Here is a 21,363-nt window from a genome sequence, read left to right as displayed (position 1 = left end):
GATGAGCAAGGTGCTTGTTTGCTCTCGGACCTGTTGAGGACAGTGGTTTTCTTGTATTAAGTGCCTGTTTTAACTATGGCACATCTTATTATACTATAATATTATAATATCTTATTATAATATAATAAGATATAATAAGATATCTTATTATAAGATATAGAATTATAATATAATACCTATATCATAATATAGGTATTATAAAAACGTTCACGGAATTATAAATACTTTAAATCTTCCAATTTGCCACTCAGTTAGAATACGTTATTGTTCTATGTTATATGTAAAAATGTCGATTGCTAAAAAATTCAATCAGGCGATCCTTTTAAACTTAAAAATCAGATTTTGTCATTAAATACTCAAGAGGCTATACTAAGACCCTTTATGAACCACTAAAATGCAGTACACTTAGTTCTTACGGGGTTGGGTTCTAGTCCTCGGGTGCGGGAAGAGTACGAGGAAAACACTGTCCCCTATAAGCCAGAAACCACATCAAATGGCAAACTGTATAAAGATATTTGGGGCATGGAAATAACTAAGGCATAAAATTCATCTTTGAAGCTTAGGAAACGTCTGTGATGAATAGTAGCTTCGTTGTTTGGGCAATGAGATAGACATTTCTTCACTCCCATAAGAAAGAAAGTCTACCCAAGTAGACTTCCTTCACCATATGTTACTCCCTTTGCTGAAATGTGCTCCATCCCCAAATTGTTCACCTTACAATCATCTAACCCTCCTTTAAACTCCTCACTCACTCAGATGCCACTGTATTCCCACTGCATTTTGTATACACCTTCATTGCACCAACTATCACTTAGCAATGAAAGTGTTTGCAGATTTGTCTCCCATAATTTCCTAGATGGCAGAGGCCAAGTCTTTTATTCCTTGCGTCCCGAGGACCCCTCAGGACAGCCCATGGATCCTCGATTAGTTTATACAAGGAAGTGATCAGAAGGAGCAGGGGAGAAAAGGGGGAAGAAAAGAGAAAAGTGAGGAAGGAAGGGAAGTCGGTGGACTAAGTGATGTATTTTTAAATATATTGTATTCATTTCAAATGACGTATGTTCATTACAATTAAAATATAACATTACTAAAATACTTAAAATTCCCTTTTTGTTTGGAATTTTGGGGAATGGAAATTGGTTTGTTGGCCCAACTATAGCTTTTTCATAATCAATAGAACTTAAGTCAAGTCTGACTTAAATAGATGACTGAAATGTCCTCCTTTCACTTATTCCTGACACTGCGACAACCCTCTATTGACTTACCTTTACCTCCAATTCCATATGAAACTACCCCAGCTCCATGACATCAAAGACAAGCAGAGCAAAAAGGAGGACCTATTTTTTTCTTTTCCTATTCAACTACCTCTTCGCTAAACAAATTTCCTTCTTTGAAAACAACTTTTAGTTTTCAACAGGAAGTATAAGGCAAGCTTCTTAAGTAAATCAAAGCATGCCAGAATTTCCTTTCGCCAGCTGGCTTTGAAAAATGGGACCTTCAGAGTTTTATCGGTACCAAAAAAATAAGCCACCCACTCAATGCAACCAGAAACCTCTGAGGGTGACCGGAGAAAACTCCCTACTCCCAGACTGGGCCACCAACCACAGCGTAATGATAAATTGAGAATTCCAGAGAAGATTAATGTTTCAGAGGGTCAAATGATACCATTTTAAAGTGTTTCGCCCTTCAAAATGGAAATTAAAAATTTAAATCAAAAAACCTATTTCTTTTTCTTTCATTTTTTTTTTTTTTTTTGTCTTGTGGACAATGATACTGATTACTGGGAGAAACAACAGCTGAAGAAAATGACAGACTGCCACTAGTCAAAGAAAAAATATGCTTGATGATGGGGAAGTCAATAAAAAATACGTTGAAATTGATCAAGGCAATGGACTACTTCACAAGATATTTCCCATGCATTGTCCCAAAACACGACAGAGTGAGACAGTGTTTGTCAAAATCAGAATGATGTTCTTCACGCCTTAATGAATTCTGCCATATACAGACCGTGCTAATGACCTTCTCTTGTTAATAAGTAAAGGGGACTCCTGATGTATCAATTTGGGGATATTTCTTTTTTCTTTTCAGAATTTTTAATTTCTTTTCTCAGAAAACTCAATAGGTATCCTTTTTGCCTGGCCCAATAAAATTCTTATAAAGAAGTAAGAAATTAAAATCTTTGCAAATAATACGAGTGCCAATTTCCATCACTTTCATGTGAAAAAAGTCATAAAGGGACAAAAATGCCAGGATCATAATAAGCCTACTATAATAGCTTGGTTCAATATTTCTTATGGTACCAAAAACGCTCTAGGGCATTTAGCCCACATTTATGCTTATGGTGAAAAAGAAACTGTTCTAAAGTCCGTTGTATTCTGTTTCCTCAAACGACAGGACTGGGTAGCTTCTAGTTCAAATCAGAAAATAAGAAAGTTGTGCCCTCGCCGCTAACCCATAAAGTCCTAGCTACTACTAAGGGTAACAAATGATCGACTTGCCATTTTTTAAAAGACCATGAGAATTTGCCATCTGTAAAGAGGAACTAAGAGGCCCATGCGGAAATTCAGGAACATACCAAGTGTTCGCAGTAAAACAAACTGCATTCCCAGCGCGAAAGGTCTCTCCTCATCTTCTACTGACCTATGGTGAAGGGAAAGAAAGAAATGTTTTATAACATTGGCCTCAAGAAAACAAACATCAAATCAAGCCTGCTTAGTACAGAGCCAGAGAGCAAGAGTGGCTGTGCCAAAATATTTATTTCCTAGAATTTATTAACAACAGCCAAACAAGACTGCTGAGGTAGCTAAATCAGTGAATGAGTTCTCCTCATTGAAGACTCAAAGAAGTCCTGATTAACTCTGTTTCTGGGTAAATATTGGTGGAGGGCCAAAGGTTCATGGTTGAAGGGGCAAAATCAGCTCTGAGCTTCTAAAATCAGTTCTGTGAGGGATGCCTGGGTGGTTCAGTGGGTTAAGCCTCTGCCTTTGGCTCAGGTCATGATCTCAGGGTCCTGGAATCGAGCCCTGCATCAGGTTCTCTGCTCAGTGGGGAGCCTGCTCCCCCCGCCCCGCCTCTCTTCTGACTGCCTCTCTGCCTCCTTGTTACCTCTGTCTGTCAAATAAATAAATGAAATATTTTTTAAAATAAATAATAAATAAATAAATAAAATCAGTTCCGTCAAAAAATAGATATGATAATTTATCCTAACTACTGCATTCTTTTTTTTTTTCTATTTGCCTACACTTTCCAGAGGGCAGGTGTGTCGACTGAAAGTTATTCCTGTAATTTCTCAAGGGAAAGTACAGAGGAAAGAACTTAAAGAAAGAAGTAGAGTCCCAAGAAAGGATGCAAAACAAGTCAAACGTTAGAAAAAGAGTGAATCCCTCCCACCACCTCATGTTTTTCTTCTTTTCCCAAAACATATGCTCCAAGTAATTCCTATATGGCAGGAAGACTGGAGTCTATTGATCTGTAATTAGCAAAGATTAAAGGGCTCTTTTTCTGAAGTTTTGGGTTAGAAGCCAGCTGGTGATTTGCCATGACATGGGCAGCCCTGATCTGGGTTATTTAATATCTCTTGCAAAATTAAAGTTTCAAGAATGAGATTATTAAGGATTCATTTTTTAAAATGATGAAGTGCCTGATCTTTTCTGTGCTATACACGTTGAGTTCTAGGTAAAGCATGTCCACTTCCCCAGGACCCACGCACCTGCCATCTTCTCCCCATCTTCCTTATCTTTTCCTAGCAATTTGCCCCATGCTGCACACACCATTGTGACTCTGTAAGTATCCGTTGTCGGAGGAATTGAGAGATTCAACCAACGGGTCTTCCCACCCGGTGCTGTTATCATACATCTAACTCAGTATCCCATAAAGAAAGGAAGCCAAAATGTGCAGAAGCAGCAGCAAACAGCCCAACTGTCCTGCTAAGAATGACATCCCAGCAAGTATGACCACCAGGTGCCCAGCACTGGGGGGTGCTGAGAAGCCAGGGAAGAGGTAAAGGGAGAATGAGGACTGATTCCCTTTCCTCCTCACTTTGTTGCACTGCCTCCACTGGTCCCCTGAAGCTGCTTCTGGGGGCATGTGTTTCCGTCACCATGCTGTCCCCTTCCCTCCTTTGCCCACTGCAGCTTTTACGGCAAATGCCAACACACTGATCTGAATGGGTCAGTGTCAACATTTTTAACAGGACTTCCATTAAAGCAACGCCTGTGTTCTCTTATAAGCAAAAAACCATAAACGGGATACCTAATAAAACACAGCATGAACAGCTGGAAAATGACATCTCCCAGTCTGTCCTTTCCTTGTTTCAACTCCAAAACTTTATATGATCGTAAAATTCATGAAATCTGCATTTTGAACTGCAGGCCCAGCATGAAACGTCCACTGATCCTGGGGGCACTACCTACCTACCAGGTTGGAGATAATACTCGTCACTGTATGTGAGACTTAGAGACTTCACCAAATGACTTCCTGCCCCATCTGGAGTCAGGGTCCTTGTGGCTAACATGGTGACAGCTTTCAGCCCCTGAACTTGAACCATTTAGGGCACAGACTTCAGGAGCCAAAGGCACCCCAAAGAAGTTTCACTAAACTGCAAACCTAGAACCCATCTGAATAAAGAACGTTCTGGGGTATGAAACGTTACAACCTTCCATTCCCTTCCTGATCTGGGAAAACACTTCTCTTAATAAATTCAACAGGCAAAGGTCTGCGTGCTTCCCCATACACTCTAACTCTGCTTTCCTCTCCACCTTACCACACCAGTCCCAGCTTGGAACAGTGTTCTCTGGCCATTCTCAGTGTACACCCCTGCCCCCCGCCACCAGGCAAGCAGAGTGCTGTTCTCACCTGAGTGTCACTATGATGGCTGACGGTTGGGCGCATGCTGTGATGAAGGTGACAATGAAGAGAAAAATTAAGAATGGGATAAGGGTATTGCAGGCTCGTTTGCACTTCCCGGACACAGCATAGCCGTTCTCGTTGAGATAGGTTTTGACAATAACCACACGGAGCTGACCGCGCTGTCCCACCGTGGGTGGAGTGATCACTTGCCGGCTTTGGACACAGGTGCATTCTGTGTAATTCCTTATCTAAGGGATAGCAAAGATGGGTTGTGAGCCAACCTAAAGCATAGGAAAATTAGGACGAAGTCAAATGCTCTAAAATAGCTCTAGTATTTAAGGATGGGTAATGTTTGCTGAGCGAAATAAGTCAAACAGAGAGAGACAATTATCATACGGCCTCACTCATATGTGGAACATGAGAAACACAACAGAGGCTCATAGGAGAAGGGAGGGAAAGCTGAATGGGAAGAAATCAGAGAGGGAGACAATCCATGAGAGACTCTTAACTCTAGGAAGCAAACCGAGGGTTGCTGGAAGGGAGGTAGGTAGGGGCAGATGGGGTAATTGGGAGGTGGGCAAGTGATATGATGAGCACTGGGTATCACACCCAACTGCTGGGTCACTGAACTCTGTATCAGAAACTAATGATGTACTATATGTTGGCTAACTGAATTTAAATTTTAAAAAATATGCATAATATTTAACTGAAAATACAGCCTCCTTGCTAACAGTAATGATCTAAAGTGTGCATCCAACAGTGTCTGCGGGCCAAATCGTTTAAACCTAACTTTTATAAGGAGCTTTCAGCACTCTGTTCCACAGCGTTCACATTCCATATGCTCATTTTGGTCACAACTATATCCTGCTCCCACTGCTGTGCAATTCTTGGGCTGTCTGATTAAAGAAGCCCCTCGAAAACAGGAACCAAGCTTTCTGTTTACTTGTGCCCACCAGAGCCCCTGGCATCAGCCTGGACACAGCATAGGACCTAACATAAATATTTGTTAAATAAATGCAGAGAACACGTGATGCAGCCGTTGATGACTCCAAGGCCAAGACCAGGGAACATATCATTGACTGTTTCGTTTGAAATAAGCTAATTCAAGGACCTAAAAAGGTATTTCAAATAAAAGCAACCAATGAATCTTTCTGCCTCTTACATTGTTTTTACTGAACGGACATCAGGCTTGAACTCCCTGTCACTGTGAGCTCTCAGCCACTTAGAGAAGCAGTAGCAACAAATATGAGAATGGGATCCGTTTGGCCATCTGTGCTTCAGGGACTGCTGGCCTCTTTTTAAGAATGAGGACTGTGCCTTAGAGGACTCCCTCGCTCACTCCCAAGAAAGGACTTAGCCACTGAGAACAGATCTTGTTGTCTCTTCCAACTTGGCACTCACCAATTATATAATGGGGAGCCAGCAACAGGATTTCTCCATTTATCAGTATAGCTTAAAACTCAGAAATCAAATATGACAAACCCAAAACATACCGTCAATGGTCTAATCCCTTAACACCTACACAATACAAGCCAATGCACCTTAACTTTTTAATTAAAGCAGCCTCCTACAATCTGTCCTTATGCAAAGAATGAAATCAGGCTCAGTAAAGAACTGAGTAGAATATGAAAACCTCCCACAATATTACAGCTTATTTATAATTCACAGGGAAGGGAATTCTCAAAATAGCCTATTCTTGAACTGACAGAAATATCTTTACTCTGAAAGTGAAAGAAAGAAAGAGAGAGAAAGAGAAAGAAAGAAAGAGAGAGAGAAAGAAAGAAAGAAAAAGAAAGTTTGAACTCATATTCTATGAAAAATGGCCATTGCCCATCTTCGCAGACTCTGATCAAAGAAGGTGCTCGCCTATTCTCTTCTGCCAGCACCAAATGTGGTCATCTTGACCTTCAAATGCATCACAAGGGCCCTGGCAGAGTAAGAAATGAGAGGCCTAGCATTCAACCTTCTCACGTTTCACTGAGTTGGCACAGAATGTGAAGTGGGAGAGGGCTGATGTGGAAATAAGTCACTGCACCCACATGCTCCCTTCGTCCCTGAAGAAAATGATAGCATTGCATAATTTTCTTTCCTCTGGCTTTTTGTCAAGATGTATTTTGTAGGTTATTTGAAATTTCTTGAAAAGAGGAATGGAAGCCACGTGTTAGCCTGTGAATCCTAACATGTCCTTGTCACAGGATGTTGGATCAACAACAGTACAGGAACTTGAGAAAAATACTCACCCCAGTACTAAGATTACCACTGTTAACACAGCCAGCCAGACAAGGGTTAAAGTATGTAATTCCATCTGATCCGCAGACTGGCTCGTACTCGTGTATCTTACAACCACAATTAACATTGCAGCTTCCTGTCAGGTTCCTGTGAGGCATGGTGAGAGAAGGTCTAGAGAGGAAAAAGCAGGTCATGAGCAACATTTACTAAAATAAAACTCTAAAGAAAGTTCTCGACATTCGACGTTACGTAGTTTGTCCATTTTAGAGAAGCTAGTCCCATTAAATCAAAGCTGTGGTATTGTCAAGTAACCACCTTGGATAATTATCATTTAGTATCATTTTAAACAAAGCACCAAAAAAAGTTTCAATCTTCTGGTACCATAAAATTAAGACTTCTGTATCAAATTACGTATCATGCGTCAATTCTGTCTTCCATCTTGGTGCCACAGATCTGGGCTCAGCTGTTCTAACCCCTGTATAACTACTCGCTTATTGTAGACATTAAGCTTTCTGTCTGAACAAACCCAGGCCTCGATTTCTTTAACTATAAAAGAGAGGAAACACTTTCCTTTGCCAGATCAATAACACCATTAGGAGGGCACCAGCAAAATCCATCCATCACAGTTGTCGACACAGGTTCCTCTGACCAAAAACTTGAATTGTTCTGGAAGAAATTATCAAAGAAAGACATGGGACTCTAGAAATTGAGTCATAAGTGATTTTCAAAGAAGAACGGGAATCACATCACTAGTTTTGATTCAAACAACCAGAGAGGAATGAATGATTCAGTCCTTACTTCAGAATGCCCAGATGTGGGTTCCCAGTCAAAGTGGTAGGTTTTGTTTTCTCATAGGATCATGATGTCTGATACAAAGAAATGATACAATATGAAAAGTTCCAATACAATCGATCTAGGCAACAAATATAAAGGACAGGGGGAGCAAGTAAGGATATAGGGCTGGGGAGAGAAGTAGAAGAAAATGCTGTGGAAGAGCAGACACAGGCAGGGACCCAGGAGGGACCCATGGAAGAATGAAAGGGGTTCTCCAGTGACCTCTTTCCTTGGCTTCTATGACCACTATTTTTGTCACTGATGAAATACTGTTCCCAAAACCACATGAGTAATAGCAGATCCATCATCCGTCCACCATCCAACAATATTCTAGAATGTCTCTTACATACCAGAACTTATCTTTAATGCCTGTGTTGAGTAACCACTCCTCGTCCCAACTCTGTGTGTTAGTCTACACACATAAAGCATTATTTGTTCAAAGGTGTCTCTCCTGTGTTCTCTTTTACACGTTGATAACTGAGTCCTCAAATTTTAATTAAAGGAAAAAATTCATAGCTGTATTCAAACCTTATCAAGAGGGTCACCTGGATGACTCAGTTGGTTAAGTGTCTGCCTTTGGCTCAGGTCATGATCCCAGGGTCCTGGGACTGAGTCCCACATAGGGCTCTCTGCTCACAGAGAGCCTGCTTCCTGCAATCCTTCTCCCTCTGCTCCCCTGCTCCTGCTCTCTCTCTCTCTATCATAAATAAATAAATAAATAAATAAATAAATAAATAAATAAAATCTTTTTAAAAACTTATGAAGAAAGGCTTCTAAGGAGGCAAAGTGAAATAACCTGTTCTTCATTCATGTGACTCTCAGAAGAAATTTTGTCATAAAACTTTGATGATTATGCCCACAAACTCTTGGATTCATATTATTTTGTTCTATGTTTTTAAAAATATGTGATTCTAGGCCAGTAATTCTCCACAGAGGCAATCTTGTTCCCTAGGGGACATTTTGGTTGTCACAACTAAGGGAGTGCTACTCACTGGGTAGGGGCCACAGATGCTTCTAGACGTGCTCCAATACACAGAACCACCCCACACCACCCCCACATACAACAACCCTGATGACTACATTTGTGCCCTCATGCACAATTTAAACCCCCACACAACCCCCGCACGACTCCCATTGCCCGAGTCTTAGTGGTCTTGAGGATGAGGTGAGAAAGCCTATTCCAGACCTACTACTATATCCCACAAATGACTAAATGGAGGTCCAGAGAGGCCAAATGATTTATTTTAATGCTGATTAGTGCTGTCTTAACAGGTACCATATAAAAAGTGTTCTGTGTCCATTACTGTTCTCTTTGCTAGTTCTTCAAGAGCCACATTGCAAGCCATGACCAAATAAAAGGGGTTTTATATGTCTGCGTGCTTCGTCACTAAAAATGACAGGCTCCAAATCCATACACTATAGTTCTTACTATTGCTATTAAGAAGTTATAAGGAATTTCTTATTAAGAGCATGATTCATATTCATTTATGACCTCCACAAGCTCCCAAACACCTCTCTTTCATGGGTTGTCCACTCAGAAAGGAATCTAGGAGAATATAAACAGATGCTCAAAACCCACTGATGACAGGAAGCAAAAGCTTTCCTGAGTTCCAGAAACAGAGCCAGTCCCAGGTCACGTTGGGTATGTTTGCTTTTCTCATGAGAACATGATGTCTGAAACAAAGAAACGATCCAGTAAGGCTCTAAGAAAATCAAAACAGGCAACAAACATAAATAGCAGTGAAAAGAAGTGGGCATTCATGAGAAAGTCATTAGGGGAAAAGGCCAGAGTGGCACCAAAAAAGGAAAGATACCAACATGGTTAAGATGCTACATGGTGCAGATTTTACAAAAGAAATACATTTTAAAGAGTAATAATGTCTTGTTTGACTATGACTCACTTTCCAGAAAACAGGCTGGGTTATAATAAGGGTATAAGTGTGTAAACATGAATAACACTAAGCAACCGTTCATTAGCCTGAAGGGAACCCACCATGGGAGGACAAATGCACAAGGGCCGTGGGACACCACACCTCCACTGTGCAAAGGGACTGTGCATCACGTTTCCAATAACTAAAGCATTTCTGACAAGTTAGCTTTACAAGTAAAAGGCTCCTGGCAGCTCAGAGGCAAGGTAAGTGTTCATTTCCAAGTGAAGAAAAAGGCCTCAAGGGGACGCCTAGGTGGCTCAGTTAGTTAGATGTCTGCCTTCAGCTCAGGCCATGATCCCAGGACCCTGGGATCAAGTCCCGCATCAGGCTCCCTGCTCAGGCAGGATTCTGCTTCTCCTGCTGCCTGCCGCTGCCCCTGCTTGTGCGTCCTCTCTCCCTCTTTGACAAATAAATAAATAAAATCTCAAAAGAGAGTGAGAGAGAGAGAGAAAATAGAAAAAGGCTTCACTAACAAGTGGACCAACAACCACCCACAGAGTCCAAGATGCAAGCCTGTGAGAGTCACACATGAGATCTTACCTAGAATTGCAGAATTACAGAACTAGACAGATGGGAGCAGTCTCTGAGACCATCGAGTACCACTTGCTGGTTTTAAAGAAACTATGAGAGATGTAATGACATGCCCGCCATCATTAAGACTTCAAGAAAACCAGCCACAGGGAGACCAAGTGAACAAAAAAGGGAAAATGAGCAAGTTTGTCGCCCAGTCTTTATCAAATCAATTGCTTGAGGATCAACGTTTATTTAAAGTAATATAGTAATATATAAAAATCAAACATATCATGGTTTAACATAAGTCATAACGTCTACCATGGGGCCATTACAGCTGGGTAAGTAAGGACACAGTTGCTCTCAAATTTATCTCTCTGTCTCTGTCTCAATCCCTCTCTTTCTCACTAGTGTGAGCACAAGCGCGCGCGCGCGCACACACACACACACACACACACACACACACACACAAAGTATGTCAAATCACTCCACCAAAAGACCTAAAGATTACTTGGACCTCCCCATCTGACATATTTCTACAGGTCACTGCAAATCAAAGAGGAGCCCTCTAACCATCTTTCTGCCTCCCCTTAAGTGTCTCCCTATTAAGAAACTTGACAAGTGGGCATCCATGCATCTTATGCTCAAGTCACATGGATTAGAAGAATATGATTCATGTAGCAAATACTCTTTTATCACAATATACTAATCACCAAGAAAAACTTGATATCTTTCTCATAATATCTTAATTGCTATCAATTTATCTCAACCTTCAAGAAGATTTCAATTAGAATGTTTCCTTTTGATTCCACTTAATTTTTGGCTTCATATTAAAATGCTTCCCTGGCTATATATAGCTGTTCAATTTCAGGTTTATAATTATTATTATTATCATCATAATCAAAGTTATCATTTAAAACTAACATTTACATAGCCCTATTTTTACTCCAGGAATTGTGTACCAAGATCTCTATATAAATTATCTCATTTATTCCTCATGAGAATTAAAATTATTATGACTGTGCCTTCATCTTTTAGATGAGGAAATTGAATACTGGAGAGGATAGATACTGTCAAAGTTCAGTTCAAAGTTCAAAGCTAGAAAGAGCCAAAAACAGATTGAATCATATACATATAACCTGCAGCTTTTTGTTCATTTATTGTGTTTTTCCTTTTCTTTCTTCTCTTTTTTTGGCGGGGGGGATGGTGCCTGGAGGGGAGAGGGAGAGAGAGAATCTCTAGAAGGCTCCACACCCAGCAGAGTCTGATGCAGGGCTCGATCTCACAACCCTGAGATCATGGCCTGAGCCATATCAAGAGGCAGACGCTTAACCCACTAAGCCACCCAGTGCCCCTTCCTGCAGTTGGAATTAGGAAGTATGTTTGGCTTCACCTGTGTGTCTGTATTTCACACAAGCATGTCAGAATCATCTCAGAGCTGTAAGAGTCAGGATTTACTGTGAACACTGTGACTTAAGTAAGACTTTATATAAACACATTGCATAATGTGAATTCCTTGCTCTTTACCTTTTCTTCAAGTAATTTTTTTTTAAAAATGGAGTTAAATCTGTTTTCCATGTACAGAATTGTTCAACAGTACCGAGTCTTGATAAATCATTTAATAATGCTAGCTTTATTATCTTTCATTTATCAAGTGTCATCTCTTTGAACTTAAAACTAAGATCTATTATATCATCTTCTGGTTGAAATTACTTCAGACTTGAATGATTGGGCCAGAACTTTTCCAAGGATGATTTCTTGAGCTGTGAAATGACAAGGAAGCATTTTCTCAGTTTCCTGTGTTTGGCAGTAACTGTTGGATGGAGAGATCCACCAAGTTCAACCAAGTCCAAAATCTCAGAGGTAGGGACTTTTCCCTGAAGTTACTTCTCTCAATATAGTTTTATTGAGCCAAAATGCTAAGACTACAGAAATTCAATAGAGCCTGCTAATTCAGACCTTTGTTGCAACTTTTCCAAAATGCATTTCATCCTCTTTGTCATCACTCCTGCTCCTGTAATATGGTGTATGTAGGTAGTACTCTACTACCAGCTCTCCAGATACCTAACATGTCTGGCCAATCACTTCTAAATTCTCTAACAAAACCATTCATCTCCTGTGTCTGTGTCAAACTGTGTCTCACAGACAGTTTAACCCACTGAAGTTTTCTCCTGTTATTTAAAGCTTTGGGTGCCACTCAAGACCTCTTATTTATTATAGAATATTTAGAATATAGAATTCTAATATATGTATTCAAAATAAGAATTAGAATTAAAAAAATAGAATGTATTTAGAATATAGGCTGTTTAGAATATAGAATATAGAACTATTATAGAATATATATTATATATAATAATATATTTATTATTATAGACATTATTAATTTTAAAAGAAATTCCTGAAAAGTAGAGGACAGTTTACAAGAGATGTTAAGTAGGTGTGTCTCTGGATTATCCTAGCTACTTTTATTAGTAAGTTTATAGTTCATTTATATATATATAGAGAGAGAGAGAATATATACACACTCACACACATACATACATACATATATACATAAATTTATCTGACATACTTCTACAGTTCACTGTAAACCAAAGAGGAGCCCCTTAACCATCTTTCTGCCTCCCCTTAAGTGTCTCCCTATTGAGAAACATGACAAGCAGGCATCCATGCATCTTATGCTCAAGTGGGTGCTGGGAATGTAACTGAGTTGGGAATGGGCCAGGATATTAACCAGAGTGCCTAAGATCTTTCATTATGAAAAATCATCAAATTCTCAAATCTGAATTTCTTTCTTTTAATTTTATTTTATTGTGATTAGAACACTGACCATGAGCTCTACCCTCTTGCAAATTTTAAGTGTACAATACAGTGGTGTACAGCCGATTCCCTAGGGCTTATTCCTCTTAATCGACTGAAACTTGATGTCCATTGCCTGGTAACTGCCCGTGTTCCACTTCCCCAAGCGACTGTTCTGCCTTAACTATTTTAGATGCCTCATAGAATCAGAATCCTTCTTCATCTGTCATTCTGTGATTGGCTTATTTCACGTAGCATGATGTCCTCAGGGTTCATCCATTTTGCCACGTATTACAAAATTCTTTCTTTTTTAAGCCTGAATCGTATTCCATTGGATGTATACACCACATTCTCTTTATCCATTCACCCATCGATGGACGCTTAGGTTGTTTCTACATCTTGGTTGTCAAATCTGAATTTTCTAGGGGAACCACTAACAACATGTCAGGTTCGTTCCACAAAAAGGCTGTGATTCCATTTTGGCACAACAGGAAAATTTCATTTTTCTAAAACATCTCAACCCCACAGCTGGTATTCAGGTGCCTCTTGAGCATTTGATACTAATTGAAAGATGGATCATCATGAAGATTTACCCTGCTGGTGAACCCGGAGCTTCTCATACAAGCTTTAATAAATGGAGGCGGCCTATACACTGTGCTTGCTTCTTTGCGTTGCTTTTCCTTCTCTCAGAACATTTGAATAATGAAAAGCACTGCATTCGGGATCAGAGAAACCTGGCTTCAAATTCTAGTTCTCCCATTTTCTGACTGTGTGACTTAACAAGTTATTTAATCCTTCTGAGTTTCTTTCTCTTATTCCAAATGAGAAAAAAAAAAATACCATTTTAAATAGTTATTTATTGGGCCCCTGGGTGGCTCGGTTGGTTAAGCAACTTCTTCGGCTCAGGCTATGATCCTGGAGTCCGAGGATCAAGTCCCGTATCAGGCTCGAGTCTGCTTCTCCATCTGACCCTCCCCCCACCATGCTCTCTCTCATTCTCTCTCTCTCTCTCAAACAAATAAAATCTTTAAATCCTTATTTATCAATTGCTTATTATGTATGGATTTTATCCTTTCTCTATTTCTGAGAGATTGGTACTGTTATTAACCCATCTTCATGATGAGGGAATAGAGGCAGACAGGGTAAGGAATGAACCAACCACTTTATTCAGTCCCCGCGGCAGTTCAATAAGATCATATCTGTCAGTATTTTCACCTTAAAAATGTGGAAACCAAGCACAGAAAATTAACGAATGCGCCCATCCTCACACAGCTGGGTTTCATTCAGCCCTCCTCCTTATTAACTGAGGACTGTGGGCCAATCACTTCATCTCTAAGCCCAGTTTCTTTAATTAAAACATGGATAATCATGCACACAGTAATGTTGTAAGCATTATATTAAAAAGATACACATAAACAGGTGCCAATTACCACACCTGAGCCAAACAGATGCCTAACAAAGACTCCCCTTTTCACTGCCACTCCCTCCATCTCTCTCTTTGTTGGCTTTAAAGGAGAAAAAAAAAAATCCCATATGAAGCCTCAAAATCATACAGAACAGAAAACAGTTTTTACTTAATAGGCCAACTCATACTAATGAGCAGGTTGTACACTGCATAAAAGGACCCAGCCATAGGAACAAGTAGAGACTGAAATGTAGCCCACACCCTCCTTGGGTCCCCTTATTCCTCACACAAACAGAACTGCTACTCTAAAAGTGTCAAGCCTGTTCACCTACACCATCTACCAAGTGTTTATACTAATTCAATTTTACTATACTATCAGTATTAGTATACTATCTTCCTAGAAGTATTTGGGAACCCAGAGGAATTTTCCAAGGAAATTGGGTTTTTATTTTGCTGATTTATAAACTTTGCTTGAAGTCAGGCTACAAATACTGGAATGAGTGGATCCTTGAAGCAGCCTTCAGAACACCTACTCAAGTTTTTCTTCATTAAATACAATTAAATGAGAAGAAGTATACCATAAATCATGGATTTAGATGTGGATGTAGACGTTTATTCTCATCAAGTTCTTACAAGTTTAGCATCACTAGATGAATAACATCCCTGCATAGAGGGAGATGACAGACATTCATTCATCTTTTAAAGAAGAAAAGGGAGTTTAAAGAAGAAAAGCATCGTATGATCTAGAAGAAAAGGGAGAAGAGACAAGAAACTAACGTTTTTGGGGCACCTGGGTGGCTCAGTAGGTTAAGCCTCTGCCTTCAGCTCAGATAATGATCTCAGGGTCCTGGGATAGAGCCCCACACCAGGCTCTCTGCTCAGCAGGGAGCCTGTTTCCCACTCCCCCTCTGCCTGCCTCTCCGCCTACTTGTGCTCTATCTCTCTCTCTGTCAAATAAATAAATAAAATCTTAAATTAAAAAAAAAACTAACATTTTCAGCACATACTATGTGCTGGATACTGCACTAGGAAATATCAGAAAACCTCCTTAATACAATCCTCAAAACCAAAACTACAAACATTTGTCTGGAATACTGGAATGCTTCAAACTGGAAATTGAGGATGGAGAAAAGAGACGCTGACTTCTCATTTTTTACCCTTCGAAGTATTTTAACTTTTCAACTACATATGTTTTACTTTAATTATGCTTGCAACCCAGTGGCACTGACATTATCACCAATTTAATAATGAGGAAGCCAATACTCAACAATATATGGCAGTTTTCTTGCAAGGCCACGCAGCTAGAAAATTGATGGCTCTGGTCCTTTTCTTTGAAAACAAACCTACCTTTGACCAAAGAGTTTGTGGGGGGCGGGAGTGGAGATGAGGTCAAGAAGTTCTTTACTGGTGCCTCTGTTTTCTCACTAACACAGAATCTGGGATGCCCAAGAAGAAAATCAAGACTAAGATAGAACACTTCAAGAAAAGAATTTTTAAAAGTGCAGCCATCCTGGGGCATAGGAAAGGAAGCTGAGTAGGGCCAAGAAATGGATTGCTCAGCAAAGATGAGGGCCTGCTAAGATTGGAACTCATAAATTTGTAATGGCGCCAATCAGCACAATTATATAATTTTTGCCCATGGTGCTGGAGAGCCCAGAGTCAGTTGATTCAGGATTGGCAAGACAGATACGGTGCGAAGCAAGGGCTCCAAAGTCTTGAGGGGACTTGCAGTTTAAAAGCAGGTAAGACAGTGAGTTTGCCTTCCCTCCCTGCTGAGAATGCATTGAAAATTAAAGCAAGAAAGATTAAAAGGAATAAAACTAGCAATGAGGAATGAAAAGTGACACCAAATTTCACGAAAATAGCAAGTGGATAGGCATAAATTTATGTGATGAGCAGATCCCCCGCCTTGGAGGAGAGCCAGCCTGCCCCAGAACCCTCCACAAGGCTGCAGAAAGTTCTGAGCTTAAAGTCACCAGATGTGGCAGAAGCCAAAGGTAAGGATGAAGCTGAGGCTTGAGGGAGAGAAAACTGTATTGTTGGGCCCTTCCTTTCTCATATTCACTCACCTCCACCAGAGCCCAACATTCTCCACAAAGCTCTTCTCTGAAGATATCGAAAGAAATTTAAAAAGCTAAAATTCCCTAATTTTTGTAGGGGGGCTGAGGGTGGGGCACATAACCTGAAGGGTGACAGACTGAGTCTTGTTGACCTGTAAAGTCCAGAATAAACAAACAGAAAAAACTCACCCTTAACATTAAATGGCAAAATGTGAGGCATAAAAACAAAGTTAAGAGAAAAATCTAATTATATATACAGATCTGAGAAGATAATTACTCCTTAAAAGGACAGAAAATGTTATGAAAAGGGCATACTCAGAATATAAGAAAGAAAAAAGTTCTCGAAATAAAGAAAATTTACATAAAGAATAGACGACAGAGTATGGTAGAATCTCTCATAGCGAAGGACAGAGGAAACATGAGAGAGCAAACCACAATTCCAGGCAACAAGGCTGTAAGTCCCAGTGTTGGATTAGCAGGAGTCCTGGTGAGTGCACAGAAAATGGAGAGAATAAAGCTATAGCAGAAGAAAACTTCTCTGGGGTAAAGAAGACAGACGTGTTAGCATAAGATGGCTCAGAGGGTGCCTAGCGTAATGAACAAAGTCCTGGGCCAAAACATTCATTTGTTCATTCCTTCCCTCATGCAACAAAGGTCCTGCATTGCTTCAGATGGTGAGGCTGCAACTATTATGGAGGCCACTATAGTAATTGTTCTCGAGGAGCTCATAGTTTAGAAACAGGAGGCATGAGCAGAGCAAATAATTAAATGAGGGAATTTCAGCTAGTAGTAAGTGCTATAAGGAGACTAAGGAGGAATGATGGGATAAAGAATGAGGGGAGAGGGCACCTGGGTGGCTCAGTCGGTTAAGTGTCTGTCCTCCGGTCAGGGTCCTAAGATCAAGTCCCACATTGGGCTCCCTGCTCAGTGGGGAGTCTGCTTCCTCCTCTGCCCCTCTCCCCAACTTGTGCACCTTCTCTCCCACTAAATCAATCAATCAATCAATCAATCAATAAAATCTTAAAGGGAAACAAAAAAAAGAATGAGAGGAGAGTGGGCTCCCTTAGATTGGGCAGGGAGGGGTAGCCTCTCTGAAAAAGTGACACTGGAAGGGCCCAGCCAAGAATCAGAATGAGAAGCATTCCTTATGAAGTTTCAGAATACCCTGAATAAAATATTTCCTAAAAACTTTCAAATAAAGTTGGCCACAGACAAATGAGAGCTAGGACTGGAGTTAAATTTCTTATCTGCAACATTAGATGCTAAAAGACAAAGCAATGGCTTCGAAGTTCCCAGAAAAGCAATTTTTAACCTATAATTTTATACCCACTCAAACCATCACTAAATGTGAGAGAAGACTAAAGACACTAATACACTGACGGGCTCAGAAAGTTTTACTCCCACATACTCTTTCCTCCAACAGCATCTGGGTATTTTTCTTCAGCAAAACAAGGAGTCGACAAATAAACAAACAAATAGCGGATACAATTGAGATCTATGAAAGGAAATCCCAGGATATAATTTATGTCCAGAGAGCAATTAGTCCAATTGAAGCAAGATCATGGAAAAAGAAAAATTCAATAAAACAAAGGATATGTTGAAAACTTAAAAAAAAAAAAATACATGAGCATGGGAAAGGCCAGTAATCAGGGAAAGAAAGGGTCTTTAGAACTCAAGGACAGACAACACAAGAAAGAGGGTGGTCCAAATATGATACAACTTTAAGCAGATTCCCATCCCCACCCTAGATAGTAGATGACTACTCTTTCCTCAACCTCTTTATTTTCTGAAGAAAATGAACCAAAGTCTATGGACTTAAGAGCCTCATACATAAAGGAGACCTTTGGTGAGGTACTAGAATGGTAGCAGGGGAATTAAGTAAAAGTCTGCAGAGTGAACAGAAGGACCCAGGCACTTTCCCATCACCACCCCACACTCCCAGCTCTAGAATGACAGCAGGTAGGCTTACAACCCTGAACCCACCCCAACAAAGCTGCAGCCAGAGACAGGAGAATCCTGTTCCTGAGGAGCCAAAGCAACCCAGAGCTAAGACCTTGGGTTCTGACACCCAGCACCCCAGCAAAAATGCCACCTCCTGCCCTCCTGTTACCTGACAGTGAGATTCACCAAATGGCAAGCTCTGCTATCAGACACAGAGCACCTACCCAGCTTTTTAAATGCGTGTTCTTCCATACTAAGAGAAAGCTAAGGGTCACCAGAAATGTAAGGGAAACTTCCAACATAATTGAGGCAGCAAAGTAAATAGACAGCAGGTATTCAAAGGACATAGACAATCCAGGAAGGAAAAGAAACGCTCAATCATGTTGGAGAAGTAACAGAACATATTCCACCCCTAAAGCAAGAAACAATCAAAAATCAGGAAAGAAACTTGGAAGCTCAAAGTACAATATCCAAAATAAAGATTTAGCAGAAGACTGAAAAAATAAAGCATAAGAAACCTTTCCAAAAAGTAGGACAAAAGAATGAGATAAAATAGGTGATAAAGAATAAGTAGAGGACCAAAGAAGGAGAGAGAAGAGAAAAAGTGGTGAGAAAAGAGTAACAGAATTTAAATTTTAAAAAAAGAAAGAAAGAAAAGAAACTGAACTGAAGGACACAGTTTCCAGACAATAAAGACAAGTGCTCAGGAGGGAGTAGAAAAAAAACCCATTCCAAAGTATATCATGGTGAAATTCAGAAATACCAGGAGTAAATTGGAAGCTCCTAGAAGGGAAAAATAGGGCACATATGAAAGACTGACAAAAACAAAGGCCAGATTTCCCATAATAGCATGAAAAATCAGATGATAAGGGAATAATAACCTCAAAATTCTGAGTGAAAATGATTCATCCAATCAAAAATTCTTTACCTAGCCAACTTGACAATCAAATATAATAGGTTTTTGGTTTTTGTTTTTTTTTTAGCTATTTCATGAAAAACCTTCAAAAACAAAAAAGTGACAGCCTACCTAGCCTTCCTGTAGCTCCTGGAGGAATGTGTTCTCACGAAATGAGGAGGGAGCCAAAAAACAGACATCCACAGAGCCCAAGGAACAAAGGATCAATACAGACAGAAGCCAATGGGATTCCCAGGGTTATAGCTGAGCAGCAGGCCCAGAGATCCTTGTGTCCAGACTGGAGCATGGGCACTAGGGCTCTAATTTAGATGACTCCAAGGGGTGGGAAGTGGAATCAGGAGTTCATCAGACAGGTGAAAAATCACAGCAGGGTATTTTGAGCCCTCAGAGAGTATGGGGAGACAGACACACATTCAGAGAAAACAAAGATAATGAAAATAAGACAATTACAAATTCCAGGAAAATCAATGCTCTACAAAAGAGGAAAGCTCATCATGACACACCACTTGTGCCTCAGCAGTTAATAATACTGTCATAATCAAACATGAGAAATATCAAAGGAGGATTTGACCACAGTATATGAAGGGAAAACAGCACTCCTCATTTACTAAGATAGGAAGTCATAAATAATGTCCCAATTTGGTTAATTTATACATTGTGTCTAAAAAATATAGAGGTGAATACCGGAAGAGACAGCTAAAAAGAATTTTAAAATTACTGCCCTAGGAAGCAGGGTTAGTCAGGAGACTCTTGATTTTTTTGCTTCTAACTTCTTAATTCTATTTATTTTCCAGTTGTAATAAAAATAATTCAATAGAAGTAGAAATTATTCTTGATTTATTAGTGATGACTGATAACAAGAGCTAACTTTCAGGGAGCACTTGCTGTGGGCCAGGCTTCGAGCTGAGCTTTACACATGTTATCCATACTATCCTTGCCTGTAGCCTTGAAAGTGAGTCCCATTGCTAGAGACTAAATATTTAGGTCCCTGCAACATTCATAGGTTGAAAACGAACTTCCAGTGTGATGGTATTTGGAGGTTGGGGCTTTGGGAAGTATTTAGATCATGAGGGTGCAGCCTTCATGAATGGGATTGGTACCCTTATAAGAGAGACTCTAGAGAGATGCCTCACCCCTTCCACCACGTGAGGACACAGAAAAAATGACAGCTACTTATGAACCAGAAAGTGGAGCCTCCCAAGACACCAAATCTACAGGTACCTTGATCCTAAACTACAGAACTGTGAGTAATAAGCTTCTGTTGTTTCCAAGCCACCCAGTCGACACTATTCTATTTCAGTAGCCCAATGGGACGAAGACACTATTATCATCACCCTATTTCACAGATGAGGATACTGAGGCTTACAGTTAAGCAACTGGCCAAGCAGAGTGAAGATACAAATTCAGATTTAACTCAGGAACCGGGACTCCTATTCTATACCACCCTTAAATTTTTAAACACTTTATTTCCTATTCCATTCTAATAGGCACTAAAAGAAGCTATGTGTCGGGGCGCCTGGGTGGCTCGGTGGGTTAAGCCTCTGCCTTCGGCTCAGGTCATGATCTCAGGGTCCTGGGATCGAGCCCTGCATTGGGCTCTCTGCTCAGCAGGGAGCCCGCTTCCCCCTCTCTCTCTGCCTGCCTCTCTGCCTACTTGTGATCTCTGCCTGTCAAATAAATAAATAAAATCTTAAAAAAAAAAAGAAGCTATGTGTCAGTAAATGCATTACCCATACACATATCTCCTGATGAAAAAAAGATTCTTGAGACAAGTGAACATATTCTGTCATCTACATAAGCTCTGATTGGTAGTTCCTCTTTTTCCCCCCTTTCCTAATGCTCTAGGTTAACTAAGTGAAATTAAAGCTTTTCTTATTCAAATTTCAAATG

General features: G+C 40.1%; 1 protein-coding gene across 2 annotated transcripts in view; it reads right to left on the bottom strand.

Annotated features, from left to right (window-relative positions):
• SLCO5A1 (solute carrier organic anion transporter family member 5A1) overlaps positions 1-21,363 on the bottom strand; it is a 131,648-nt gene that overhangs the window by 3,979 nt on the left and 106,306 nt on the right. For both annotated transcript variants that reach the window (XM_047727118.1, XM_047727119.1), the window contains 3 exons: positions 7,089-7,248; positions 4,855-5,096; positions 2,576-2,640 (listed from right to left, as the gene is read on the bottom strand). In XM_047727118.1, the coding sequence (XP_047583074.1) occupies positions 2,576-2,640; positions 4,855-5,096; positions 7,089-7,248 (467 nt within the window). The remainder of the gene's footprint in view (positions 1-2,575; positions 2,641-4,854; positions 5,097-7,088; positions 7,249-21,363) is intronic.

This window comes from Lutra lutra, chromosome 4, assembly GCF_902655055.1.
Source record: "Lutra lutra chromosome 4, mLutLut1.2, whole genome shotgun sequence".
In the NCBI taxonomy this organism is placed as follows: domain Eukaryota; kingdom Metazoa; phylum Chordata; class Mammalia; order Carnivora; family Mustelidae; genus Lutra; species Lutra lutra.
Note: the sequence above shows the minus strand (reverse complement) of the source record. Positions and strands in the feature narration are given on the sequence as shown.